Source organism: Scomber japonicus, chromosome 10 (assembly GCF_027409825.1).
Source record: "Scomber japonicus isolate fScoJap1 chromosome 10, fScoJap1.pri, whole genome shotgun sequence".
Lineage (NCBI taxonomy): Eukaryota > Metazoa > Chordata > Actinopteri > Scombriformes > Scombridae > Scomber > Scomber japonicus.
In genome coordinates, this window is record NC_070587.1 from 9,138,185 (window position 1) to 9,164,749 (window position 26,565).

The window sequence follows — 26,565 nt, forward strand, 5'->3', positions numbered from 1 at the left end:
ACAAAATAAATCATTTCTAGCACATTAAAATATCAAAATAGTTTCATTGTGAAAGTTCATTGTTGTTGTTATTATCGCTCTGTTATTACTCTTTTTCTTTTTGTTCTCAGTGAGATTGAGTAGACTACATAACAGTGAACATGGAGGGAGAGATATAACATTTCACCTGCTTGTCTGTCTTTCTATGCATCTTCTGTTAAGCCAAAAAAACACAGTGCTCCTCTCTATCCTCTCTGTTTCACTACTACCCATCCTCCTCCTCCTCTCCCTTCCTTCTTGCCTCCCCCTCTCATACACTCTCTCTACACAGGCGTTGTCTTCCTATTGAGGGTGTTAGAGTTGCTCTCCCTGTCTCCCTTCAGCCTGTCCAGAGTCCCCATCCCTCGCTCCCTGTCTACTGTGGATGAAGTGAAGGGTGGGGGGCCAGAGCCCACTGAGTTTGGCATTGGTGCATTGGAGTTGGAAGAATTGGAAGGGTTGTGGGACTTAAGCGAGGGAAGTGTACCACTCATCATCACTCCCCCTCCACCTCCATCCTTTGGGAAGCAGTTGTGGAGCTGGTAGAGTGTGGCCCTGTCCACCGTTCCATACATGGGCGGCAAACCCCCGAGTTTAGGGTCGCGGGACAGCGTGTAGAGAGAGATGTCGCCTCCAGCCAGGGCTGTGTGGGAGCGAGAATGGGGGTTAGGCAATGTGGACACTGAGATTGGGCCCTGGGAAAGCAGCGCAGATGGGGGCAGGCCAAAGTTCTTGCCCCCACCACCCCCTACAGGTGAAGGGTCTCGGGAGCGGGAGGGGTCAGTGGAGCGGGACGAGGAGCGGGACCGGCGACGGAAGCGGTAGCTGGGCAGGCGGAGCATGGCGTGCGTGGTGCTCTTGAAGATGTCGGTGCGTGAGCGGCAGCGCAGCTCCTTGTTCTTCTCAATGTAGATGTTGACAGCCAGTACCCCAACCATCTCAGCCATGATGAAGGACAGGCCTCCGAAGTAAAAGGACCAACCGTAGGAGTATTGCCACTTCTTATCCTCGTCCTTCTTGGGAGAGATGTCCCCGAGTGCAGCTGAGATGTACACGATCACACCAATTATGTTGCTCAGACCTGAGAGAGCACAGAAACACTGTATTTACACCAGAGCTAAATAAACCCAGAGAGACAAACTCACTATTCTAACATACTCATTTGTCTGACATGCCATTTTCAATTAAGATAACTGGCAAGATGAGAGTTGAATGTTAAAACCTCCATTAAACTGACACAATAGCTTAAACATAACTCGACACTTCCAAACAATTCATAAAAACTGTTATGACACATAATATTCGCCAGACCACCTTCCACACGTGCACACAGAATCGCACACAAGCAGACACACACGTACAAGCACAGATACATATATTATTATCATTATATTATTATTATATTATATCTGATGCACATACAATATCGTTAAGTTACCTGCAGCCACGAAGAGAATTCCAGCCCCCAGGATGATGTTCCTTTTGCTCTTATAGAAACGACTAGCAGCGATGCACACACCTCCCATTAGCAGCAGGATGGCACTGAGGATGGGGAAGATGTTGGAAGCCCTGACTACCCCTGCACCGAGAAGAGAGTAATGATTAGCAGCCAAAACAAATTGTCTTGAGAAAACCTAGCCCATCTGTTACTGTAAAGCAGAATAAACAGAGTAATAAACACAAAATTACTAACTAATACTTCTTAACCCATGTTTGGACAGTTCAAGGATGCAGAATAATAGGCATAAAAAATAAAAGTGTTGCTGCATTAAAAATATTCACAAAATTGTTGGTGGGGAAATTAATTACTGAGTTCTCGGCACACAATTGAATCAAACCCTTCCCACGTGGCCTTCAGTGCTTTCAGGAGGTCTGCCAACCGTGCAAACACACACACACGCACACACACACATTAACACTCCTCTCTCATCTAGGACAACTAGGCCACGGGAGAGAAAATGCCACCTAAATGCCAGCAAAATGCCTCTGCAACATTGTAAACAGAACACGAGCTTTTCTCTATTTATGCACAGGCATACATGTAGCATATCATAGAGCAGAAAGATATCACTGGAGGGCACTGAGTGCAAACTAGGGCACCCCATCTCCCCTGACTTTCAGCACACATTGTCACATGTTTATTTCTTGCTGAGATAATCTGCTGAGGAATGAGCAATAAAATAACAAGATAAAAATGTCAGTTTCGGGCTTATTTTATTATTTTTACAGGCTTATCAAGACTTTCATGCCTGTAATCATTCACACAGAGTAATGCCAGTATTGACTTACGTAGGACGTACTCTGCCCCATCATGGTCAAAGTCTGCATCCTCTGGGAAGTGGTTGATCTGAGAACACACTCCTCTCTTCACTCCTGAGATGTAATAGGAGAAACAGAGGTGACCAGACACAGCAAAAGAAGAACTCAAAGAGAACAAATATCCTCCTGAGAGACAAAGTGGCTGACACCTAAATACAGTCATATCTGTGTCAGAAAAACCTTTTTTTAAACTTCAACATACAGATAAAGAACACCACAGAGGTTAATGGCTCCTGTAGGAAATACAAGTTAGCAATGTGCAGGCAGTCTCTACACACATTCAGCACACACACACACAAATCTAAATACATAGAAGTATGCAGACACACTGGCAGACAGATAACTACCCGCCGGGGTCTTGCATGTAGACAGACAGACGAACGGAGGGACGCACGCACGATGATGACATCACACCACTGTTGCTGATGGATGGATTGTAAGAAAGATGGAGTGATGGGATGAAGAAACACAGACGTAAGGAGAGACGGACAGATGTGGGGTGAACTGGTCTCTTTCTCACAGCTCTTATATTTCCACAGGTTGTTCTGTAAAGAAACAGATGGAGGTACAAAGGGGCGGGATGTCAGTTGAGCCACCCAGATCGCTGTTATCTGTTTCAGGTGGTCCTCAAACAAGGCATTTACTTGAAATCTAAGAAGACCTGAGTGACTTACTGCACCGAAACCACTGCATCTCCATCAGCATCTCATAACATGACATAAAAGTAGCCCTATCCGCTGGGATGTCCTCATAACTTTATATACTACATGAAAAACATCTGACAGAAGAAAGAAATAATTGACAGCTTATTCAGTGCAGCCCCACATTCAGTAAACCTGCAGAAGAGCCAGGGAGAAGGACACATCTCTATCCACAGCATAATGTGCCACCCACCCATGGGCATAAATCTTTTAGAGCTACCATGTCCTGCATTTCTACTCCAGCTACACCTCACTGCATCACTGCATGACTACTGAGCATCTATCTTGGCTGAATACACCACAGACATCAAGGATAGTTGACCTCTAAGCCATGCCAAGACACTGTCAGCTTTACTGCACTGCAATGTGAGAGAAAAGCCTTAAAGAGAGGGGAAGAAGAGGAGAAACCAGTGAAAGATGAAATATAATGTTTGGGGGAGTGAAACAGAGGGATAACAAGAGTGAGGCAATGGAGGAAGTGGGTGGGGGTGCACTGCAGCAGTGCTGCAAGGGCTATAGCTTATCTCTAATTGGCTGCTTTGCTATCAGGAAGCTTAGAGATGAGGACAAATTAGCTTTGTACAATGACCAAGCCCAGGATGGGCCGGGGACACTTTACGAGTAGAGCCAAGAGGTTTTCCTGGAGACAGACAAACCTCTACCGCAAAAGGCACACATTGCTAACTCACACCACCCCTTTGGTTGTGGCTGCTTCACTGTTCACTCCGTCCCTGCCTTTACTAGCCTTTGAGTGTCCGCCAGGCAGTGTAATGCTTGTTTTACAGTGACAAACTGAAGATTGAGAAATGCCATTCGATGGGCAGCAGGGTGAACACAGGTCTTTGTTGCAACATTTGAATTAAATTACTGCATCCTGAATCAAAGACAATGATTAATGGACTATTTTGAGTGAGGGTTACGCTTCAGTATTGTGTAATTATACTGCAATTATGCTAAATTGTTTTCTTGTCACTGTGGTACGGTCTAACAAATACCAGTGGAATGCGTGTGTTGATGCTAAAAATGATTACTGAAGTTTCCCTGAGGTCGTGTGAAAGGCTGACACTGCTGAACTTCAGTGAGTCAATATATTTCTGCTTCAAAGCTTTGCCATTGCCACGTGGCGCAAGGATTTCATTCCACAGCAATGAGTTCATTTGGATTCATCATCATTACCTCCAGTGTCCAATGCCACTGACTCAATTTTGGTGAGTATTAAACAGTCAAACATTCGTCAAAGCAGAGGCAAAAAGACATGAGTTTCTGATTACACTAAAGTCTAAATACAGATCACTCCATCTTTACAGTTCATTGCAGTGAACACCTCTGTGTTTAGATGAGCTGTACACTGTATGCAGTTTATCGGTAAATCCATCTGCTGTCTCCATAGCAGCAGATAAAGAGTCCAGTTTATGTAGTTCTCCCCTGACTAAGTGCTGGGCATCACTTCAAGTCACACAAATCCCAAATCCTCGTAGCTCAATCTGAATTACTCCACTGGGAAATTACTACCCAGTCCCTCTTGCCTGAGATAAGAAAATGAAGACTGGAAAGAATACATAAAGGACAAGTTTGACATTTTGGGAAATATGTTTATTTGCCTTTTTGTTGAGATTTAGATGAAAAGATGGATACCACTCTCATGTCTAAATATAAAGCCACGACCACCAGGTCAGTTAGGGTTGGCGTAGCATAAAGCTTGGGAACATGGAGAAACAGGGTTAGAAACAGTTTTGCAACATCATGATGACGACAAGACTTCAAGATGTGACTGAGCCCGGCTAAGAAGTAGTCTGACACATAACCTTTCCGTAAAACCACAACATGCCGTTTTAACACTACACTGTTAAAAAAATAAACCTTAAAGACGCCTGTATGCTTATTTTGTAGCTAGTAATTTCCGCCTATTTCCAATATTTGTACTAACTTAAGCTAACCAGCTGCTGACTCTAGCATCATATTTACTGCTTCTCTTCTAACTCTGCAAGCATGTAACCCAAAATGTCTAAACTATTCCTTTAAATGTTTCCATCACATTAAATCCTCAGTGCACTCTGCTTCAATCTTAGGTACTGTAACAACAAATCTGCATTGCCCTATGTCAGTTTTTCCTGCACCCTCCTAACTGAAATTAACAACCAAAGCGCACTTGTTTACACGCATCTTCATCAACCCAAATCCCACCCATAGACCAAAGATGTCTCCCACAAAATCTTCACTACCTTCCAGGCAGCATATCCTCCAGAGTCCAGAGTGGGTGAGTGCCCCAGGGTCCTTCTTGTCCTTGTTATGGGGGTCATCCTGGGTGACGTTGGCTGTGCTGTTGCAGATGAGGGCACGGGAGTACAGCCAGTAGTCCGTCCCTATTGCCACCGTCATCAGGCCGAAGGCAGCGAATGCCCCCACGGTGGTGAGAAGGATCTGGATCCCCTTCTCACACACCATGCCTTGAGAGAGAAAGAAAAGAGGAGGAAGGGAAATGGAGATGGAAGAGGAAATGGGTGGACATTAGCAGTACAAAAGTGAGAGAAGAGACGGGGAATAATAATTCATTGTGCAGTCTGAAATTGAGGAAGAATAGTAAAAAAAATAATAATAAGCAAGAGTGTATTTATGATCATAGACAAGTTAAGCAGTTTTTTGTTTTTTTTTAAAAAGATGGCAAACATGCAGGTGAGATGATCAGGGGCACCGGGGGGAAGAAGACAGGGAGGCGGTGTGAAAAGTGCGGAGGAGGCGGATGTGGGAGGTACACAAGTGGCTCTATGATGTGTCCTTGGAGGAGAGTTGGATGACTCTGCTGACTCCGCTTAACAAGACAGAATTGATGTGAAACACAACAGATCACACCCTCCCAATCTCAGTCTACTCCATATTCATGACCCTGACACTGTTCTCCCCCTCAGAATCAGCAGGGCTGGACATGAATACATAAACACACACAGTGCACACAAACACACGGCTATCATGAAATCACCTTGGATCTGTGAAAGTCTTTATTAGGAAGGCAATGTGGATGCATCTTCATACATACAAACATGCATGTACACTCCCACACAAATAACATCATCAGGTCAGATTGATCCGTGCATGTCTGAGCTGCTACAGGCCCGCAGCCTTCAGCCACTACTGTAAACTACATACTCTCTTCTACTTCCAACTCTAGAAGTTTCCCTTTCATGCTGATGAAACTGATACTGACACAGACTGTAACAGAGCGAAGAAATATCTAATGCAAAGTGTGACGAGCAGAGACTTACCTGACGGCGAGTTTCTATCCTTCGACTCAATTTTGAAATCTTTCTTTTCCTCGTCAGTGAAGAACGTGCTGTCCCCTCAATCCGGACAGCATCCATCGACTGTTTTCACCCGCTCCCTTCTCTCCCTCTTGCTCTTCTATCTCTTTCTCTCTCTCTTTCTGTCTTCCTTTCTCAATGGACAGCAGGTGCCGGTGGAGGTTGTGGCTTGGACAGTTGTCCCACTCTCCTTCCGTCCTTTGTTAGCAGAAAGCTTGCACCAGAGAACCCATGGTTACTGCTCTGCTGCTGCACATTAAATAAAGCAGAGGACATGGACATTTAATATTTTGGTAGTTCATTTAGTAGCATCAGGCCCTGAAGTTGTAGATGAGCACAGAAGAGGCAGGATTTGAAAAAAGAAGAAAACTTTTGTCTATGTATATTCTCCACAACAAAAATCTTTTAGATGAATTCACGTACAGTTAGGTTGATCAAATCTGCTGACACGTTTCAGCATGTAGCCTTCCGCAGAACATATATGACAGCAGTGATGGGTCTGGTTTGGTTGGACCACACCAGTGGTCACTGAGTCACTAACAGACTGACTGATGAAGTTACACCATTGGTTGTCTACAGGCTGACGAAGCTTGGGACAACCAAGTATCACAGAATACATTTTGCACCAAATGGCAGTGATGGTAGAGCTTATGAGCCAGGACAATTTTGATGTAGCATTGTTAATTACGTTTTTATATTTTAGGCTGGAAAGTAACCATTTCTATCATCTATCAGCCACCGGCCTTGACTCCTGAGATGATCAGCCAGTCAATGTCCATTGTCATTCCAGGGCAGAGTCGGGAGCACAGGAGAAAGCCTGGTGGGCTGCTTGAGCCCATTATACAAAAACAAGAGCCTCTTATGCATTTTCCTACCTTGTCTCCAAACATCAAACCTCTGGTTTAGGCAGGCATTTTAACTTTATTTAGAAAGAGAAGCCACATAAGCTTAAAGCTCAAGGGGACGTCTTGAAATGTCTCATTTTGTCTGTCAACAGTTAAAAACCCATACATTCAGTTCACTGTCATGATACAGAAAACGTATTATTTGCCTTAACAATTAAATTAATTCCATAAATTTTAATAATCTCAAATAGTGTATAAATCATCAGGAAATAGAGAAATGTTCTTAAAACATTTTTAGTTTGACTGAGAGTCCAAAATGAAAAACTACTTAGCTCACTGTAGTTTGTGACTGCACCAACCTGTCCACATTCAAATAAACTACTCCAAACTCACCTTTTAAGAGTTGATCCATTTAATAGCCATTGCTGCTTAATGTGCTTTAAGTTTTTTTTTTTTTTATCTAAATATAATGTTTTGTTTTTTAATTCAAAAGTAGCTTGTACAGAGCCCAACAGGAAACAGGAGGAGAGAGGGGAATTACATGCACTAAAGGTTGAATTATAAATATACAATGTATTATAATCTAAGATTTAATGATAGTTAAAATAATTGCCTAGTAATATTGTCTCAATCAATTACTCAACCTACTATCTATGATCTACTAATTGTCCCAGCTGTAAAACTATATGATCTAGGCTATGTCGTTATTGCAAAGAGGCCAGACTGTATAATCATTTTTCTACTACAGATGCTTCTTTTTAATATGGTTTTGCAGAGCTGTACTGTTACTGTGTTAGAGCAGATTGAGTAATTATAGTAGTGATGGTATTATAGGCTAAAGACAGAATGACTCTAGAGCGAGTTGTACTGCATCTAGTCTGAATAAGAGGAGCAAGAGGGGGAGGCAGAGAGGACCAACCCGACATTGTTACCATAGCAACATTGAATTCCAAAGTCTGGATCAGCATAGAGCGAGGGGGGGGGGGGGGGGGGGGCAGGCGATAGATAGAGGGAGAAAGAGGCAGAGAGAGCAAAGCAGAGAGAACAGAGATGGGGAAAAGAGGCAGAAATGAGGGGGAATATTTCAAGTCACTACCATGAGTGTTGACTCTGAGACCTAGACAGACAGACCAGTGCGCTAATGCTCTATCAATAGATATATGAGTGTGTTTGTGGTGTGCGTGTGTGTATTTGTGTGTGTTTGTGTGTGTGTGTGTGTGTGTGCGTGCGTGTGTGTGACCACTGCGACACAGATGCTCCCGGACACACACACACACACACACACATACACATGAATAAGCCATCGGTTACTGAAGAGGGAATGAGAAGTTAACCCCTCTTTAGCTCAGTAAATAAGGAAGAAAATATGAGGATATGATGAAGCACCACACGTTATTTCCTACAAACATGATTTAGCAGACATAATGCAGTGCAGTCAAGTCTGTTAATATTTGATGATGCAATATGGCACCGTGATCAAAATAGGTTACATCCTGTTTGCATTGTGAGACCCAAAACAGAGCTGCCTCAGAAACAGAAACAGAAGGAGAGATGGAAGGAGAGACGGTGTGTTGTGTGTGTTTTAATGTGTGTGCACGTTTCCTCCTCAGTGCGTCTGAGGATGGGTCTAGTCCAATCTTATTGAATCCGAGCAATGTTCCCCTCAGCTCCCCTCAGTTAGACAGTTAGCCTCGTATCTCTGCGTTCAGGCTCCTTATTATGTAAACTGTCAAACGACACCACCACAGCATGACTTATTTATACATTGTGGGTGCATACTGTATGTGCAAGCAAACAAGTGAATGTGATTGTATGTGTGTGTGTGTGTGTGTGTGTGTGTGTATGTGTGTGTGTTCTTGTGTGTGTGCGTGTCATATGACCTTCCAACCCTATCAACATACTGCCTTTCCCTGAGGAAAATACATATCTAGAAGGGATTACACTATCTCTAAGGCCTGAAAACGCAGTGTGTGTATGTGTGTGTTCTTTGACTCCAGTATTTAATGAATGACCTTAACAATAACCTACTAAGTTATTCCCCTTAGCAAAAACTCCCCTGTGTAGGAGATCATAATTGCCATTTAATTATCTGTAATTTCTATTTTCCACCAATAATTAAGAAAGAGGGGAATGAGGAATGAGCGCAAGAGAGCATGAAAGAACAAGAGGGCAAGAAAAAAAAGGAAGTGTGAGAATTTAACAAAATGGGTTTGAGTTATAGTAACGAATTTGGCTTAATTGGAGAGAAATTTGGGGTAATTTGGGATGGAGAATACAGATGGATTGGAGAAACATAAGTCCACATTTGACTTTTCCACAATGCTGAGCTACATTATCCTTACAGTGATGCTTTTATAGTGTGTTATAGTGTGTGGGCCAGCCAGAGGCCAGTTAGCTTCAGTAAGGCGTACTGTAGCAACACAGGCCAACAGGTTAGCTTTGGGAGCTAGCTGCTGCAGGGGCCATTATGGAACCTGGCCCTCACTTGTCAGAAAACTTCAGATGTAATCAGATCTACCTGCATGACTCATTTCCCAGCATGACAGAATCCTGCTCGTAGAAAAAAAAAGCACGTACAATGAGTTGTGGCTCCAATAATGCAGCCATAAATCATTTGAATTTTGCAGCAGCTGCTCCATTAGCTATTCATTGCATAAATCAACTACCAAACTGTTTGTTGAATAAATGATGACATCCATAAGTTTTTCCACACATATGAACGGTAATGATTCTGTGTGGGCATGTGAGAATGTTTTCAGTGTAGATACACAAGCGAGCCACACCAGATTGTTGCACATTTGCTTGTCAAATAAACAAACTGAGGACGGTGGTGTGTGAAAAAAAAAATCAAGACTGTTATGTAGCGAAAATGACATGAGCTTAAACTGATTGCTTGACCAAAAAAAATAAAAAATGCACTAGGCCTACTTATGGTGACAGCTCTAAAAATACAAGCAGCGTACTCTATTCTGAGTGCACGATGGCAGCAGTGAACATTAAGAAAACATGCCTAAATATTCAAAGCAGCGGCTCTTGGTAGCTGAGATGATTTCCCCTTTTAATCATGAGAAAAAGCTACACACCTGAGCTCAATGCTGAGATCCCACAGCTGGCACATGCACACACACACACAGATTTACAAACAGGCCGACACAAACACACACACACACACACGCAGGTGTATAGAAAAAAGATCAACACGCAAACACACTTGGCATGCAAGCACATATGCAGCCTGAAACCCTCCACTACTGTCAAAATGATGACAATAAAATCATAAAATAGGTCATCTTTAAAAAGGCACTTCAAAGCGTAGCAGAATTTCCATTAAGCTCGTGTGAAGAGTCCACCAAGAACCTCAGACTGCATGTGACCAAAGTCCCTGCCTGTCTGAGCAGAACAGCCTAAGGAGGCAGTGACAGCAACACCTTGGTCTAAGAGCCTCTCAAAATAAAGTGTCTCTGGATGACCGGACGCTCATGAACCCATGAACATATGCTTAAACACATGCGCACGTCCAAACACGCACATGCATAAAAACACTCATGAGGAACTCTAAGACGGCAGATCTGACACAAAGAAAGCCTCTGAAATGTGTGTTTTTTTATACAGAAAGAAGAGTCTTAATTTATTATCCTGCCGTGTAAGTGCAGCAGAGGAGAAAGAAATGGACTAAATACTTGCAGCTACTCAAAAAAGAAAGTGGCCCTTATTAAAGACGGTAGGGCTTCTCCTTGATCTACTGTGGCTTAGATTGAACCTCATTTGTACATCGCTTTGCACAAAAGCATCTGCCAAATGAATACATGTAAATATAAACAAGTGATTAATTGCATGTTAAACTATAAAATGTCCATTAAGACATAGTGACAAATTTCGATCACCATTTCAGAATAGTTTACTACATGCAACCCACTGAAATCCCATAATCAAAACAAAAAGCAGAAAAAATTTCACATCTGAGCCAAAATAAGTAAATATATGGTATTTTTGTGTGACAAATATCTAAAAAAGTTTAGCCAGTTATCAAACTTGTTGTCCATTACTTTTCTCTCAATTAATTAATTGATCGACAAATCATTTCAGCAACTAAAAACAGCAATGAAATTCATTCTTAAACCAAATATTTAAGTGAATCACCTACTGTGTGCAGAGGCTGAAACTCAAGATTTCAGCAATCTCAGTCACATAAGCCAGTGATTAAATATTTTGGCCTCTGACACATTACACTGAAATATGTTAACTTCAGTTGTCAAAGGTCTTTGATGAGGCCCGTGTAAGCGAGGAGTAATTTTTGCTCCTCAGTATGTTTTATTTAAATGTTTTTAGAGGCCACACGATGTAAAGTTTAACAGTGATTCATAGTCAAAAAACAAAGAATATAAAAAGTGTATTATTATATTTCATGTGTTCCTATCCTGTTAATCATCTCATAGCCTCTCACATTTATCTTGTGGAAACTATTGACTGATCCTGTTGAAAATGCTGGTGAAGTTGTGTCCAGTGAACTTAGCTTTTATATGATCATATCCACATGTGAGACTTTCACACATGCAAACTTACAGACCTCCACATCCTGTTTCTCATCAGTGAGAAGGCTTTGGTCACTGGTCCCACATTGTGTGTCCAGTCCAGTGGGCATGCTTGCCTGTCCAACACTGTGTCTGTTGTGTGTTTACGCTGCGCGCCGCTGCACAGACGGGCGGTACAATATATCACTGACACAATATGGTTCAATCACAGGCTCTTACAACCCTGCTCTCAAAGGCTGGGCTAACTTGTGCAAAGCACTTAAAAACACCAAAGCTGGGGGTTAATTGAGGCACGGGTCACAGCCAGTGAGACAGGAATCAATTAGAAAAGCTTTGGGTAAAAGCCTCTGCACACTGGAAATATAAACAATGTTGTGTACTGAATCAGCAGGATCCCCAAATACAGCAAGCCATGAGTGCAAGCATAGATTTGTACTCAGTTAGGTACAATAATATGTTCAGATTTGCTTTGTCAAGTACAATAAATATGCAAGGGTTTTTATTTGTAGAAGGTAAACAGTAATGTCAAATGTTGATGATTAGATTTGCTACGGGAGCCTGATATCATATTTAAAATGAAGTATCTGTGTCTGTTCCTCTCATACAGTGCTGGGTTTCCTCTTGATCCCCGTCTGTAGAGAGAAAGGAACACTGAAGCCTTAGACCATCAAGAAAATTGCAGCAAAGGCATTGATCCTCTGAACAATAGCTACATGACAGATGTGATGATCATTGCAGAATTGCTTCTCCTCAGAGAGAGAAACAGAGCGTGAGTAGGAGATGAACAGACCTGACCACCAACCAGCTATGAATTCAGAGTGAAATAGCAACAAACAAAATAAGCGGAAACATGCTGAAGTTACAGAGATTTTTTTTACCCTTGATATTTCTGGACCACTCGCGCATTAGATTTGGCCGGCGCTAGAAACAACTAGAGTCTGTGTGGGCTACGCACCGATATTGACTGCAATGAGTCACCTAACAGCGTAAACAGCAGATTGTAGAGCTGGCTGAGAAGTTTTGAAAGTAATCCAAAATCCACAGAGACAATCATTAAGGTCACACACACATCACACACATAGTGCAGGCGGTTTACCACGTGGGAAGCAGAGGGGGCGTGACCGGCAGACGGCAGGGGCCAACCACACCTCAAAGAGAGATTCACTGATCATTGATAGGGAGATGAAAATGACAGCAATAAAAAAATATATATATTTCAGTTTTATTATTAGGAGAATGATTGATTTATAGCTGCCCATAAATTAATCTTATGGGCCCTTTAAGGTGCAAGAATTTGCAAACTTTAAAATTATAGTATCATTAAAAGCCATAATCCTGCATTTATTGTTCAGATGAAATGTTTTATGTAAACTCCACATGTTGTATAATGCCTTTTGCCTGAGTCCAACAGAATGACAATTATGCTCCTATTACAGACAAATGTTAGCTCACAATCGCTGCCCACATTCTGACATCAGCACTTTACTGATGGAGATTATTTAAATATCCAAAAGTTTAACTTAATCCCTATGTCACTGCACACATCAAGTGAGAGCCACACACGTTTTTAAAATCTGCATTACATCCTTAAAAGCAGGTGGAAAGGAAAAGCCTGTTCTCCAAAGTGGAGAGAGGCAGCACCTAAATCCACAGCTCAACTCAGCAGGTAAAAGCTTTCCAGTCATTAAAACCGCAAATGACCAGTGACTGCTTCAGCCGCTTATTTCACATCAGATCATCATTACAAATAAACAACATATAAAAATAAACAAACAAACAAAATCAGAGTTGTACCTGACACAGCTGCAGCTCCAGTGATGACAGGTATAGCTCACTACCTTGTTTTTGACTCCTGAGTGCTGCAGTGCACACTCCAGCTCAGACATTTTCACTCCACCTTTAGCCCAGATGTGATCTGAACTGTGATGGAAAATGAATGATTGATAAGGCGCCAGATGTTTGATGCCCTTTACCTCCTGGATCTAATCTGTCGGAGCACACAGAGCGCAGGTTGGCCAGTGAGAGGAGACAGTGGGTTGAGAAGAAAACGAATCTTAAACCGCATCAGATCAACATCATGTGGCCCAGGTCCAACATGATGCTAAGATGTTGGCCCTGCACTGAGAGCTGCAGAAGCTTGTGCAGACCAGTGAATAGATACATACACAGCTCAGAGCTACGGGGCTCAGAGCGTGCAAAGCTCGAGTATAGTGATGCGGACTGCGGTGCATTCATTAATAGAGTAGCTACTCATATCATAGTGCCTGCAAAGGCTGCACGGTGGAAAATGGACGCCTAGCATCAAGCGGCCGGTACAAACTCAGTGGACTGGGACACAAATCACACATCAAGACACACATACAGAAACAACTCCTGACGGTCGGATAAGTAGCAGCACATTTCAGAACAAACAGAAGATATATTTGCCCCAACACATGCGGTGCGGCTGCAGAGAGCATCAAACGAGCTATTATAAGGGCTTTAATTTGCATAATAGACGTTGCCGTCGCTAATTATAGGCCCTCACAAAAAAGGTAGGACAATTATAATTCAGCATTTATTCTGCGAGGTGGTACATGAATGAGAATTATTATTACCAATGTTATTTTTTTTCTCTCTACATTCCCTATCTACACTGTCAGTAGTGGGCTAAGTTACAGGCAACGTGAGACAAATCAATGTGGCGTGTAAATTACACCGGATGAACTGTGATCCATTAGGCTGCAAAATGAAAACAACAGTGACACGGTGTAATTAATATCATTAAAGAAGCTTGTAGAGGTCTTACCTGCAGGCTTTTTCCCCCTTAAATTTCAGAGATTTCGCGGCGCGTCGCACTCTCCCAAAGAGAAGGAGATGGAGGGAAAAAAGAAGAGAGGGGGTGGACGATGGATGGGCTAAATAACGGGTCTATCGAGGCAAATAAATAAATATATAAATAAATATATAAATAAATAAATAAATAGAAGAGGGGGGTGATGAGAAAATAAGAAGCACGCGAGGGACTGGACTCTCAATTCCTGATTAGATTTGAAGCAGTCAGTGATGGAAAAAAGGGTCGAACATGCATTTTTTTTAAAGGCTAATACAAAACACGTCACTGAACGCGGATTTGTCTACAGTGGATGTGGCCGCTGCTTGTGTGTGTACTCGGGGAGAATGCGTCTCTCTCCCCCCCACCACCACGACCTCCTCCTCCTCCTCCTCCTCCTCCCCTCCGGTTGGACGAGCGCTCGCCTGCCTGTCTGCTCCTCTGTTTCTCCCACACTGAGCCCGACGCAAGCAACTTGTCGCATCCCACCCAAAAACTCCTTAATGATGTGAGTGATGACGGATAATGTCAGAATCGACACGAGATGTAATCTACAAGATCACGGTGAAGGTTTAACCCCCTCTCCTTCCCCACCTCCTCACCCCTCCCCTCCCATATTGAGGGAATTGGTCTGGGTGTGCTTATTGGAGCGTGCGCCGCGCGCAGGGGTGTGTGTTTAAGTAGCCTATTAGCCATGGCATGACCAGGTTATGTATGTGTGTTATTGATGTCGATTTTTTTTTTCTTTTTTTGTGTGTGTTGGTGTTGTTGCTGGAGAGCGACTCTATGGAGCGCCAGTGGGACACTCTTCCTCTGTGGTAATGATGATGATGATGATGATGGCCGCGCTGGTAGTTCTGGGAAATGCAGCAGCCCTGCAGAGAGAGAGAGAGAGAGAGAGAGAGAGAGCGAAAGAGAGAGATATCTACAGGTCAATATCACTGTATTGATATATGCAGACATTCAGCAGAAGCTTCCTGATAAATGGGATAACTGACCATCCTATCATTGTCATAATTATTTAGTCAAATGACTTTACTGATGAAAAATCTTCCTTTTTATGACATAAATTATGTTAGCCACTGATCTATACAACTGCAGCCACACACACACACACACACACACACACACACACATACACGCACACAGTAGTTAGGATGCTGCACAAAAGTGAGTGGACAATGACCTTCAATAGCTTTAAAATGGCTTTGCTGCCCAGTTCACCCCTTTCTCTCTCCCTCTCTCTCTCTCTCTCTCTCTCTCGCTCTCTCTCTCTCTCTCTCTCTCTCTCTCACACACACACACACACACACACAAACACATACACAGAAAAGGGAGAGAGAGAGGGCTAATACAGAGTGACAGGTCTTTCATGCAGTAATGGTGATGGTGAAAAGAGAGATCCACTCAACCCACACACACACACATACATATATATAGACAAACAAAAGAAGGAGACAGAAGCAAATACACACACACACAGACCTGCGCGCGCGTACACACACACACACAGTGACAAGTACATTATTACAGAAAAAAGTGGCTGCACAACAACCACAAGTCACAATTTAATCTCAATTGTTTACACTGGCAGTAAGGCTTCATTCATCAGGAGAGACTCTTGCACAGAAAAGTCTCGTTCCTGGAAGTCAGACAGCAGAGTGCTCGCGCTTTTTAGTTTTATTGACTGGTGGATGTTTGATGTTGACTTCCTAATGTAACACCCCTCTCTCTCTCTCCCTCTCTCCCTCTCTCTCCTACTGACACACGCACAAATTGTAGTTGCATTCATATTCTCATTTATTTCTGGATTGAACTTCAGATAATTTTTTGATTGATTGTGAGTCTGTTTAATGTATTCTATTTTAGTTTTGTCCTTGTTAGTCAGGAACCACACACTGTTGCTCTTTTTGTATTATTAGTTGACATACACAGCTCCCTCCCTTACTGTACTCTCTTTGTGACCTTGACCAAAAACTGGTAGGCTACTTTTTTCTACTGTGTAAAACTTTAAGAGAGTTATTTAACTCAGACATCACTGTTGTAGGGAAAGGGTTAATTTGAAGGAATTTTCACTTCACTTTTCCCGAAGACGCTTGAAATGCTGATTTATTCTAACATTTTACGGCAGTGCTTTAGTCGCAGGCTGGTTATGAAGAACTTTCACTAACCTTCACGAATATGCAAACACATATTCCAACAAAAGCAGGCACGCACAAGCGGATACACACACATAACACTCTAATCAATTGTTGCCCTGAGGCTGTGGTGGCTTGCCGTGACTGAGGAGGGAGCCTGGTTAACACCCAGTGGTTCACTGCAGTGCAGTATGCGTTCACTTACTATAGTTCCCACCATCAAAGAGATCAGACAGAGCAGCACTCTTTATATCATATTAATTTCAGTGCTGGCTGGACTCTATCTAGATAATATTCATCATATCTAAAAACACATACCACTAAAGTACAACAGTTAGAGATTCAGAAGCAGATAATCAGAGGGGACACAGGGTGAAATGAAGCCATGTTCAAAGTTTTATTTATGTTTATCAGAGGAAAGTGACTGACAGATGTCAACACTTTCAAAAACAGTGATCTTATCACAATTGCTATTCAATTATATAACTCAGGATTATACAGCATCAGTTCCATAGAAGCATCAAAAAGCATTTGTTTTACCCTTTTTTTTTTCTTTGCAAAGATGGTCATGTGCAAAAAGACCAGGCTTTATGCAGAAGCAAGCACAGCTACTCCCTTTTATGTAATCATGTAGAGGCAAAGAAAAAGGCTGGGGGTAGAGAGGGAAAACAAAGAGGTACAGAGACGAAAAAAGGAAAGCACTGCCACAGTTTAAGAGGCACTGGATGATTATTGACTGGCTTCACAAATTAAAATGGGAGATGGATCATGTAAAGGAAGAAACAGAAATAATACATCCTGCTGTCACAAAGGTCATGATCAGGTTGGCAGTACATTAAAGGTTAAAGAGGTGGACTTGACCAAAAGGTTTAGCCACAATCTAGAAAGAAGTAAATACATTGATCTTTTTCAACAGCTACTACAGAGGTGTCCTTGAGCAAGGCACTTAACCCCCGAACTGTAAAAGCAGGATTAACAGTGGAAGGCTGCAGTTACACAGGGCTTCTGCTTTTTAATGTAAATGTGTGCCACTGTATGATTAAAAATCAGGGCAACATTTGAAAAAACGCATTTATGCTTCACAAAAAAACCCCAACAAAAACCTGAAGAAAGGCGAAAATATGGTGATTACTCAATGATCTCTTTATACGCTCCCCTGTACTGTAAGTCTTTATTTCCATCCCACACATCTCCTGTAGGACATCAGTGTGTTTCCCTCTCTCCAGCATCACAGTGATAATGAAAACCAGCCATATACAATGACTCATTACAGAGACATGTCATAACGACATATCCATATGCATGATGTGCCTTAAAAGTAACTGCTCTAAATTAAAATACTTCTGTTTTTGATGTGCAGGTCCTTGAGAAGGGTTAAAACTTCTGTTTACTGTTCTGCATCTTTGAGATATTGTGAAGTGTTTAAGAGCAACTTGATCAGAGCAATACGCTTCGGGAGCTTCAGAAAATGTTCTTAACGTACTACAAACGCTGAAACCCAGTGTAACTGTATTTTCTATATTTGTGTTTGCATTTACACAATGTCAAAGATAAAACAGGATAAAACATCTTACATTGTTATATAATACACACTGAAGGAAAAACTGACCCAACGAGATGTTAAGAACATTTATAGGCAGAACCTCCAATACCTGCAGCAACATGCGATTCAATCAAGAGAAAATTAATCAGCAACTATTGATAATCAGTTAGATGTTTTATTGGCTTACAACTTCACAAAAGTGAAGATTTAATGCTTTTCTTTTCAAATATGGAAATTTGAATGTGAATGTCACATGTTTTGCTATTTTCTGACTTAAAGAAAAAGGATTAATTGAAAAAAGCATTAGTTTTAGCCCTGAACATGTAGCATTTTCAATGCAAAAATGCTCAGATACACTAGAAACACATAGCGATGATGCAGTATTGCAAACGGCTGCCGAATATGTTTGAATAAAACTGTGATGTCTATTGTGTGTATGTAATATCAAAGACAGAGGACCTGCATGTCACAGACAGAAGTATTGTTCTTCAAGTAAGCAAATGTAACTAATACTTTCATCCAGATATATAAAAAGCTAATATGCTTTACAAATGATTCTAACTTGTCTTTAAAGCATATATCTTGATCATTTTTTAAATTGTGTTCAGCATTCTGACCGTCCTCAAGTCCAACTCATCTGTGCTGCAACATCAACTGACACACAGTGCAGGTCAGTGATGAAGGAAGTGTGCATGAAAAAGTAGTGAAGTGGGCCCCAAGTGGGTCCAGGTCAGTGCAGAAAGTGTCCAGTAGAGGGCATCATAACCCCGTATCAGTATCCGGATGGTTCCTCCTTCAAACCAGCATGCACTCCTTCCAGAGGGTATGTTGTTGGTTGTGGTGCGCCAGTTTCAGAGTCTTCATCCACAAGCAAGAATGAGTCAGACCTTTTCTTGATGTGACTTGGTCAGATTGTGCCAAAGCTTCATTCATAATTTACAACAGCTATAGAGAAGTCCTCATGTGGCATTTTATCTACAAGAAGTTAGAAATTTGTATCTTAAACAAATATGTAAAACATAAAGTTGATTTCTCTTCGTGATATTTCAGAACATCATCCAACTGCGTCTGTTTTTTCTTTTTTACAAACAACAGTCACGTACATTGTTCTCATTTCAGAATTAATCTATTGTTAACTAATATGTTTTTTAATAAATATTATTATTAATACTATTTTGAATCTGGATTGATGATGTAAGAAATTCAGACAAGATTATATTTAACCACATTATCGTTTCATAAAAAGATACATTGTCCAGGTATTGGTATGAATTATGTATCTATAAAACTATGTGCGTCTTCAGTCTTTGTGATCTGTGTTTTGCATTGTACATTTCCAAGTGCACACAAATTTCCCGCAGCGCTGCAGTATCTTCGTATTATACTGCAGCCCCTCGCTCTCTCCCTGCTTCACTCTCCCTCTCCTACATCTCCCCTGTCACTCACCTAACCTCTAAAGTCTTTCTAGGAAACTCTTTTTTCCCCCTCCTGCCAATGTGAAATACCTGAATTTCTTATTTTCTTTTTCGTCTTCTCTTATTTCTATTTCTCGCTGTCATCACAGTTCCTGTAAAATGTTTTTTTCAGCCTCCTTTGTCTTTATTTATACTGTTCCAAAGCTACATTTATTTGGTCACGTCTCCCTCAACTACATGTCATATGATCAGTGCTCCACATCAGCCTTTGATCCAAGCTCAGTATTTGCTCTCATCCACACCTAAATGTACAGCATTTGTGATGATGGGGAGTCACTGTCTCTCCTTCCCTCCCCAGCACTCTCTCTAACAGGGGGAGGCGCTCATGTGCATGTGTGTGTGATAGTGAGGGGGTGGCACAGGTGATGGAGGCATAGCCATAGGAAGGGCCTGGCCTTGGGGATGTGAGGAGTGCGACCTGGGCAGGGTATGCGTGGAAGGGTATCCAGCAGACTGTGGCGGCATTTGGTAGCTCCCTGCAGAAGAAGAACCAGAGGGCGGGCTGCCCTGGCATGACTGAAGGTTGCTTTTGGATGGCGCCGGGGGCGTTTGATTGAGCTGGATGGAGATGTCGCTGGAGGCCTCGGAGGTGCTGCGCCCTCGCTTTGGCGGGGGCCAGGAGGACTCAGGGTGGAGATACTGGCCACTGTAGTCGCTGCTTTCTGACAGGCGGGGGCGGTAGAGTGCAGGGTGGGGGCGATACATTTCTTCCTCCGCGTAGCGCTTCATAAAAAGATAGACTGACATCACTCCGGCCCCCTGAGACAGTGAGTGAGAAGAGGAGAAGAAGATGGGGAGATAAGATGCCACAGGGAGAGGGGGATTTAGTTACATAAATAAATTGAGTCATGTGAAAAAAATGAAACTTCAAAGGAATAGTAGCAAGTGATGGCCGGGGAAATTAGATTAAAAGTGACTGATAGGAAGAAGTGCAAAAAGGAACAAGTTAAAGTTAAAGGTACAAGTACTCTCGGTTTGTGCTTTTGATGAGGATTGATAAAGATGAGGATGTATTGTGTGCTTTATGTCATTGTAAACTGTTACAACGAAGATTGAAAGGGAAAGAAAATCAAAAAGAGGATGGTGAGAAAAGAGGGGAGGAGGAAGAGGAGGTGAGTCCACACTGAACTGTCCACTGCACCACATTAAGAGCAGTGCTGCTGATGATGGGAAAGAAGCAGAAGGAGAAGGGGGAGGGGAGAAGGAGGAACGGGAGGTCGGGAGATGAGCAGAAGAGTCACATGAAACTGCACCATGCATGGATGCACAGATGAACTCACACACGCAAGCCCTGCAGTCCTGCGCATAACCATTGATACTACACGTTGTCACCAGAATACTAATTGTCCTGCCTGCTTGCACATTCAGGAAACAGCACTCGGAACATAAAAAAATTGCAATATATATTCAGTGCGTGTAGCGTATGTATGCAAACAGACTTTTCTTTTATCGCTCAGTTACACACAGTGTCCGGACTGACCTCTTTGAGCAAGAAGGAAGAGGCAGCGAAGGCGAAGGACCAGCCATAGTAGTAGTTGAAGAACTGTTCGGGCTCTCTGGGCCGGTTCATCACCTCATCATTAATACTGGAGATGTAGAGCACCAGGCCGACCACCAGACTGAGGCCTGCACACAGCACATTAACAATGACAGAGTCAGAGAGATAAAGAGAGTCAGATGCACGGACAAGAGAGAGCAAGGAGGTCATTATATAACAATCCAGACAGCTGCACCAATGTGGTGAGGGTTTAAGAAACAAGACCAAGAGCGATAGAAAGATGGGATGTAAAGTGACCATAACAACCAATTAGCTTCCAAAATGAAGAGAGACCAAAGAAAGAGAGAGAGAGTCTGTGTGAATCATGATGAGAGACAGGAAGATTCATTAAGAATGATTATAGGATAAATAAAGATGAGTGATGTCAAGAAACATTATGCTTCATTTTTACCAGAAGCAAAACAAAACTGATGATTCATGGAGGAAAAAAAAGTAGAAGTAGTGTTATTTCACAGTAGCCTTGTTTTAGAAAAGATATGTTTTTTTGGACATGGAAGAGAAATGGATGACCTTCTGATTCATATTTTTGGCGTATTTTTTTTCTCATGTTGGGCACTTTCAAGCCCCTAAGCTTCCTTCCTCCCCTACACACATTAATTCAAACTAAAGTAGGACTATCTTCACTCTTTTATTCATCCCAAGAGCCAAGCAGTTAATTTAAATAAAATTTTAATTGTCATATTGTAATTAAGCTGAAATAATTAGTCGATAAATCAATTGATCGTATGCCAAAAATGCCACACTTTCCACAGTTCCAGCTTCATCATGGTGAGGATTTGCTATTCTTTATCCTATGTGATAGTAAATTGATTAACTTCAGGTTTATGACAATTGGTTGGACTCAGCAAACAATCACCTGGAATATATGAACGAGTGGTGGGCTGTATTTGCTATTTTACATACTAGACTACACTAGAATAATCATTAGTTGCAGTCCTATTTTAATATTGTCTGAAAATGCAGTTTAGTGTACAAAAACAATGGTGTGTTAAAGTCAGCCCTCAGTATAATCACTCAGTATAATCATTGTATGGTAAACCAGACTTGGCTTTCAAAACTGAAAGACCTAGAAAACATCACATACAACATTAATACCCCACTTCAAGGAACATTCCCATGCTCTCTCTTTCCTGTCTTAGAAAATGTTAAATGCATGAGGTACAACATATGGCATATGGCAACATCGAAGAATCAATATTCGAAGAAAGCTGCATGCTGTAAGCAGCGAATAGGAATATTTTTAGCTTTCACTGCAATATTCAAATGCACCACAGAGCTGTCAAGCTGTTCTGCCCTTTACATAAATGGCTGGTTTAAGAGGTTGTGTTGTCGATTTAAAATTAAAAACCAGGGAAAATGCAGAAACCATGCTGCTGTCAATCCTGCAATGACAGTATACATCTTTATCTAAATAAGTAACACCAGAAAAGAAGGGAACACACGGGCATACATACATATATGAAGTAAAGGACAAGAAAGTGTGTTGTGCATGCATGTGTGTCTGCAAGCATGCATACACAATATTTGTGTGCTGTGTATGTGTGTATATGAGAAACAAAAGTCATAGAAAGAGGAAAAGAGAACAACATCAGCCTCTAACCAAGCTTGAACAGCTGTGGTTACATGCAGTCTTTTTCTTCCCTGCGCTGAATTCTGTAATATTAACTAGAACATGGTGTCACTGCACCAAGCCTGCCGACCCAAACTACAATATTTACAAGACCATCTTGTCAGTGATGCTAGCAGAATAATATCACTCTGTAGTCCACACACACCACAGCCTCAGTGACTGTGCAAGAATACACTCTTAATGAAAGCATGAGTAGGAAATGAGAAAGAAGCACGGGACTGAGAGAGGGTTAGAAATGGAAGCAACGAAGAAAACTGAGAGGCTGGATGGACAAGAGGGGAGGAAGGAAGGAGAGGAGGAGGAGGGGGAGTAAGCAGAGAAGGCAGGAGGAAGAGGGAGGCTTAGTGCAGTAAAGTATCTAAACCCTGGAAAGCAATTTGATACACTTGCCCTCTATTATCACCCTTTTATCAAAATACCTCATAAAGTAAAACACTGTGACACTTCCAGCACAGGCTATAAACATTACATAACCCCACTTACATAACACCTAATATTCTGCTACTGCCTTTGTCAGTGAGTCCTCGCCATAGCAAGCCTGGGATGCTGTGGCAGACTGTTGTTTGATGCTCCTCTGAGCACTGCAGTGCTGCTTCCTTCTCAAATATGTCAAGTGAAACAGCCCTCAGAGAAAATGAGCTCCAATTTGGCACCTGACAGTCTTCATGCACAGAGTACCAGAAATGGGAACATTACAGCCACCTGCTGTTCAATGAGCTTAACTACACTAATGCAGACAAATTGTTAGAAATAATCTGAGAATGATACTGTGGAAGGACTTGGTGATATGGACAAAATCAAATCACATTATTGATGAAATACCTCAATATCAAATATTGTGGGGATGGCTATTGGTGCTTTCCCCATGAGATTTTTAATGATTTTTGAACAGCTATAACCATTTTATAAGTTTAGAAATGCACATTATTTCAATGCAACCTTTAAAACAGGAAAAGCCAACACTTACGACATATCACATTTAAGATATCCAAACTCTAAGACAATACCCAGTCTCATATCACAATATCAATATAATGATGATATACTGACCAGCTCATGACCAGGCTAGGCATGTACTGTATATCCACAGTTTTTCATAGTCTCTTGTCATCGTCACAACTTAATGTTTTTGTCATGATATTTCAGAAAAGAGAGGGAAAGTCTGATCCCAACAATGAACTAAGTAAAGTAATATAAAGTCAAAATGACAAAGGAGCTCACCCTGCGGGGGTCTTGAAAACTAATCTAGTCACCTTTTCTGATGACAGCTTACACACCTGCCTGCATCATACACTAAAAATAGAGCAGTGATGCAGTGTCTCCACGTGTGACACAGGACACACCAGGCTGCGGTAATCAATCACAGAGTGGAGGGAATAGTGACAGCGGGACATGAGTAATGCGGCCCCACCTGAGAGGATAAAGAAGATGCCGGAGACAAAGGCCAGGATGGTGCGCTGGGGCCGGATGTGTCCGATGTTACTGATGACGAAGGCCGTAAAGACGAAGAGCAGTGACACCATCGGGAAGGGCGTGGCTGTACGCACCATCTCTGCAGGAGGAGAGGTCATAGTGTTAAACAAAGCTGATGGGATGTGGGACAGGTGAATGTTAATGGTTCTGGGTATTAAGACTATTAAATGTGTAATATTAAGTATTCCAGGTAGTGCTACTTCTGTCACTATAACAGAGAGATGGGAAACAGTTTTTGTTTCTTATAATAATGTGTTTTTGTATGACCAAATCTTAACAGGATTTACTTATGGATTTGTTTATTTAAGTGTGTAGCTTTGAAGCTAAAAGAGTCACAATGTAAAAAGTTACCGGGAGGGTACAATGAAACAGTTGAACACCTGCTAGATTAAAGACACATTGTTTGTTGGTGAAACATCTGTTTGGCTACGGTTGACTGCAAATGATTCATTATGAACTTATGATAAATACAAAAAATTATTTCTCTTTTTTCCATATAATCTCATTTTTAAATACTGATTGGGAAATGTTATGTAGAAAAAGTTTTCCAAAATTGATGTTTTGGAATTAAATCTTTTATACAAACATAAATCTCCATTAGTAAAGGAATTTCTGGAATTTAAAAAATGCTTTTTAAATTTTGATTTAACATTTATTGAAACAGGCAAATAAATTCAAAATATGTGTTTTTAAGGATGAATCAGCTTTTCCAAATCACTTTAATGTTGTTCATCTGGTTACTGTTGGACAACAAATGATATTATATGGGGCTGCAACTAACAATTATTTTCTTATTTTGATTAATCTGTTGATTATTTTCTCAATTAATCTATAAAACATCAGAAAATGATGTCCATGAATATCCATCCATCACAGTGCCCAGAATCCAAAGGGATGTCTTTGAATGTCTTGCTTTATAGACCAACAGTATAATAGTCCAAATTCAAAAGACATTCAGTTTATTAAGTTTACAGTGGTATACAACTGAAAATTTGAGAATTTTTGCTATTTTTTCCTTAAAAATGATCATTTTCAGTTATCCACATAGCTGCAAATGAATTTTCTGTTGATTAATTAATCAACTAATCTTTGCAGCTCTAATATTGTGTTCAGACTTCAGTACCCACAATCAATCAGCAGGGGGACTTTGCATTACTGCAGACTTTCACAGATAATGCGTAATGTCACTGGGCTGTTACATGTTTTACTCACTGAGGATGTTTGCAGTGTTTTCAGTGGTGATCTCTATATCGGGTTCGGTGAAATACTCCGACGCAACACATCTCCCGTTTTCTGAACCTGAGAGGAAATGCATGAAATGGAAAATGTTGAGAGTTTGCTTTTAGGATCAAAGTCAGTGATGCATGAAGAAACAAACACAACCAAAAAAAAAAAAATCATGTGGGCCTCTGCGGTCCCACTCACAGGTAATGTTCATGTTTTGTGACAGCTATGATTCTGGAGGCTACACGCTTGCTATCTCTCTTTTCTCCCCTTTGTGATCTCTCACTCTGCCGGTGTGCTCTCTCTCTTTCTGTGTGTTTGTCACTGATAATGTGTACATATGCACAGACACATCTCGACACTGTTTGGATGTGTGTGTGTGTGTGTGTGTGTGTGTGTGTTTCCATATGTGTGCATCTTCTGAAGTCATCCTTTAGCTTGTAAAAACATGTTCTTGTACAGTTGAGTATCTTCCTACCAGCCACGAAGCAAACTCTCCAGAGGCCTGAATGCAGGGCCATCTTCACCTCCATGCTCTGGTTCTGCTGTAAGATGATGCCCTCCACCATGATCAGCCAGTAGTCTGTGGACACGGCGACCCCCACCAGCAATAGACCGCAGGCCCCAAACACTGTAGACAGGATGGTCAACGCACGGCTGCTGCACGAACTCATCTGGAGGGCAGAGCAAGGTGGGGAAGGGTGTTGGAGCAGAAGAGGCATTGCATATCAAAACTGAGACAAAAATGTAGGTAAATTTGGAAGGGTCATGGAGGGGAGGTCATTAGGGATCGGGAAACACTGAGACCGACATACAGAGCCGCACACGTGCAAACAGCTGCGGGCTACCTTCCTGTCTTGCCTTGTTATCGCTCAAGATGGGTTAGTGACACATCTGCTCACAACCAATCCTGTTAAAGGTCAGCGCAACAGATGATGACTTCACAGTAAACCAGTGAAGTTAGGCAAGGACTTAAAAAAACTGAGAGATAGATAATAACA

General features: G+C 41.7%; 2 protein-coding genes across 4 annotated transcripts; both read right to left on the reverse strand.

Annotated features, from left to right (window-relative positions):
• Positions 1 to 302: 302 nt before the first annotated feature.
• On the reverse strand, positions 303 to 6,323 carry cacng8b (calcium channel, voltage-dependent, gamma subunit 8b). Of its 2 annotated transcripts, XM_053326580.1 has the most exons (5): positions 6,299 to 6,323; positions 5,261 to 5,485; positions 2,308 to 2,391; positions 1,457 to 1,597; positions 303 to 1,099 (listed from the first exon to the last, which is right to left on the reverse strand). In XM_053326580.1, exons 2-5 carry the CDS (start codon positions 5,481 to 5,483, stop codon positions 303 to 305), a joined length of 1,245 nt encoding a protein of 414 aa, XP_053182555.1. In that variant the 5' UTR covers positions 5,484 to 5,485; positions 6,299 to 6,323. The 2 variants fall into 2 exon arrangements, with proteins under 2 accessions (XP_053182555.1, XP_053182554.1); XM_053326579.1 differs by lacking the exon at positions 6,299 to 6,323 and having other exon boundaries at positions 2,308 to 2,388; positions 5,258 to 5,483.
• A 13,662-nt stretch (positions 6,324 to 19,985) lies between these two features.
• Positions 19,986 to 26,238, reverse strand: cacng7b (calcium channel, voltage-dependent, gamma subunit 7b). Of its 2 annotated transcripts, XM_053326584.1 has the most exons (6): positions 26,043 to 26,238; positions 25,553 to 25,639; positions 24,279 to 24,419; positions 21,160 to 21,305; positions 20,210 to 20,438; positions 19,986 to 20,044 (listed from the first exon to the last, which is right to left on the reverse strand). In XM_053326584.1, the coding sequence occupies exons 1-6, from the start codon at positions 26,236 to 26,238 to the stop codon at positions 19,986 to 19,988; spliced, it is 858 nt and encodes a 285-aa protein (XP_053182559.1). The 2 variants fall into 2 exon arrangements, with proteins under 2 accessions (XP_053182559.1, XP_053182558.1); XM_053326583.1 differs by having other exon boundaries at positions 19,986 to 20,438.
• Positions 26,239 to 26,565: the final 327 nt, after the last annotated feature.

Bases quoted from the DNA above. Each gene is read 5' to 3' on its own strand.
- cacng8b (XM_053326580.1), bottom strand. From the start codon at position 5,483: ATGGTGTGTGAGAAGGGGATCCAGATCCTTCTCACCACCGTGGGGGCA. The intron at 2,392-5,260 runs GTAGTGAAGATT...ATTACATCTCAG, and splicing joins GAGGATATGCTGCCTGGAAG to GAGTGAAGAGAGGAGTGTGT. The intron at 1,100-1,456 runs GTAACTTAACGA...GTGCTCTCTCAG, and splicing joins AATTCTCTTCGTGGCTGCAG to GTCTGAGCAACATAATTGGT.
- cacng7b (XM_053326583.1), bottom strand. From the start codon at position 26,238: ATGAGTTCGTGCAGCAGCCGTGCGTTGACCATCCTGTCTACAGTGTTT. The intron at 24,420-25,552 runs GTGAGTAAAACA...CTCCTCCTGCAG, and splicing joins AAACACTGCAAACATCCTCA to AGATGGTGCGTACAGCCACG. The intron at 21,306-24,278 runs GTGGGGCCGCAT...TGCTGTGTGCAG, and splicing joins CATCTTCTTTATCCTCTCAG to GCCTCAGTCTGGTGGTCGGC.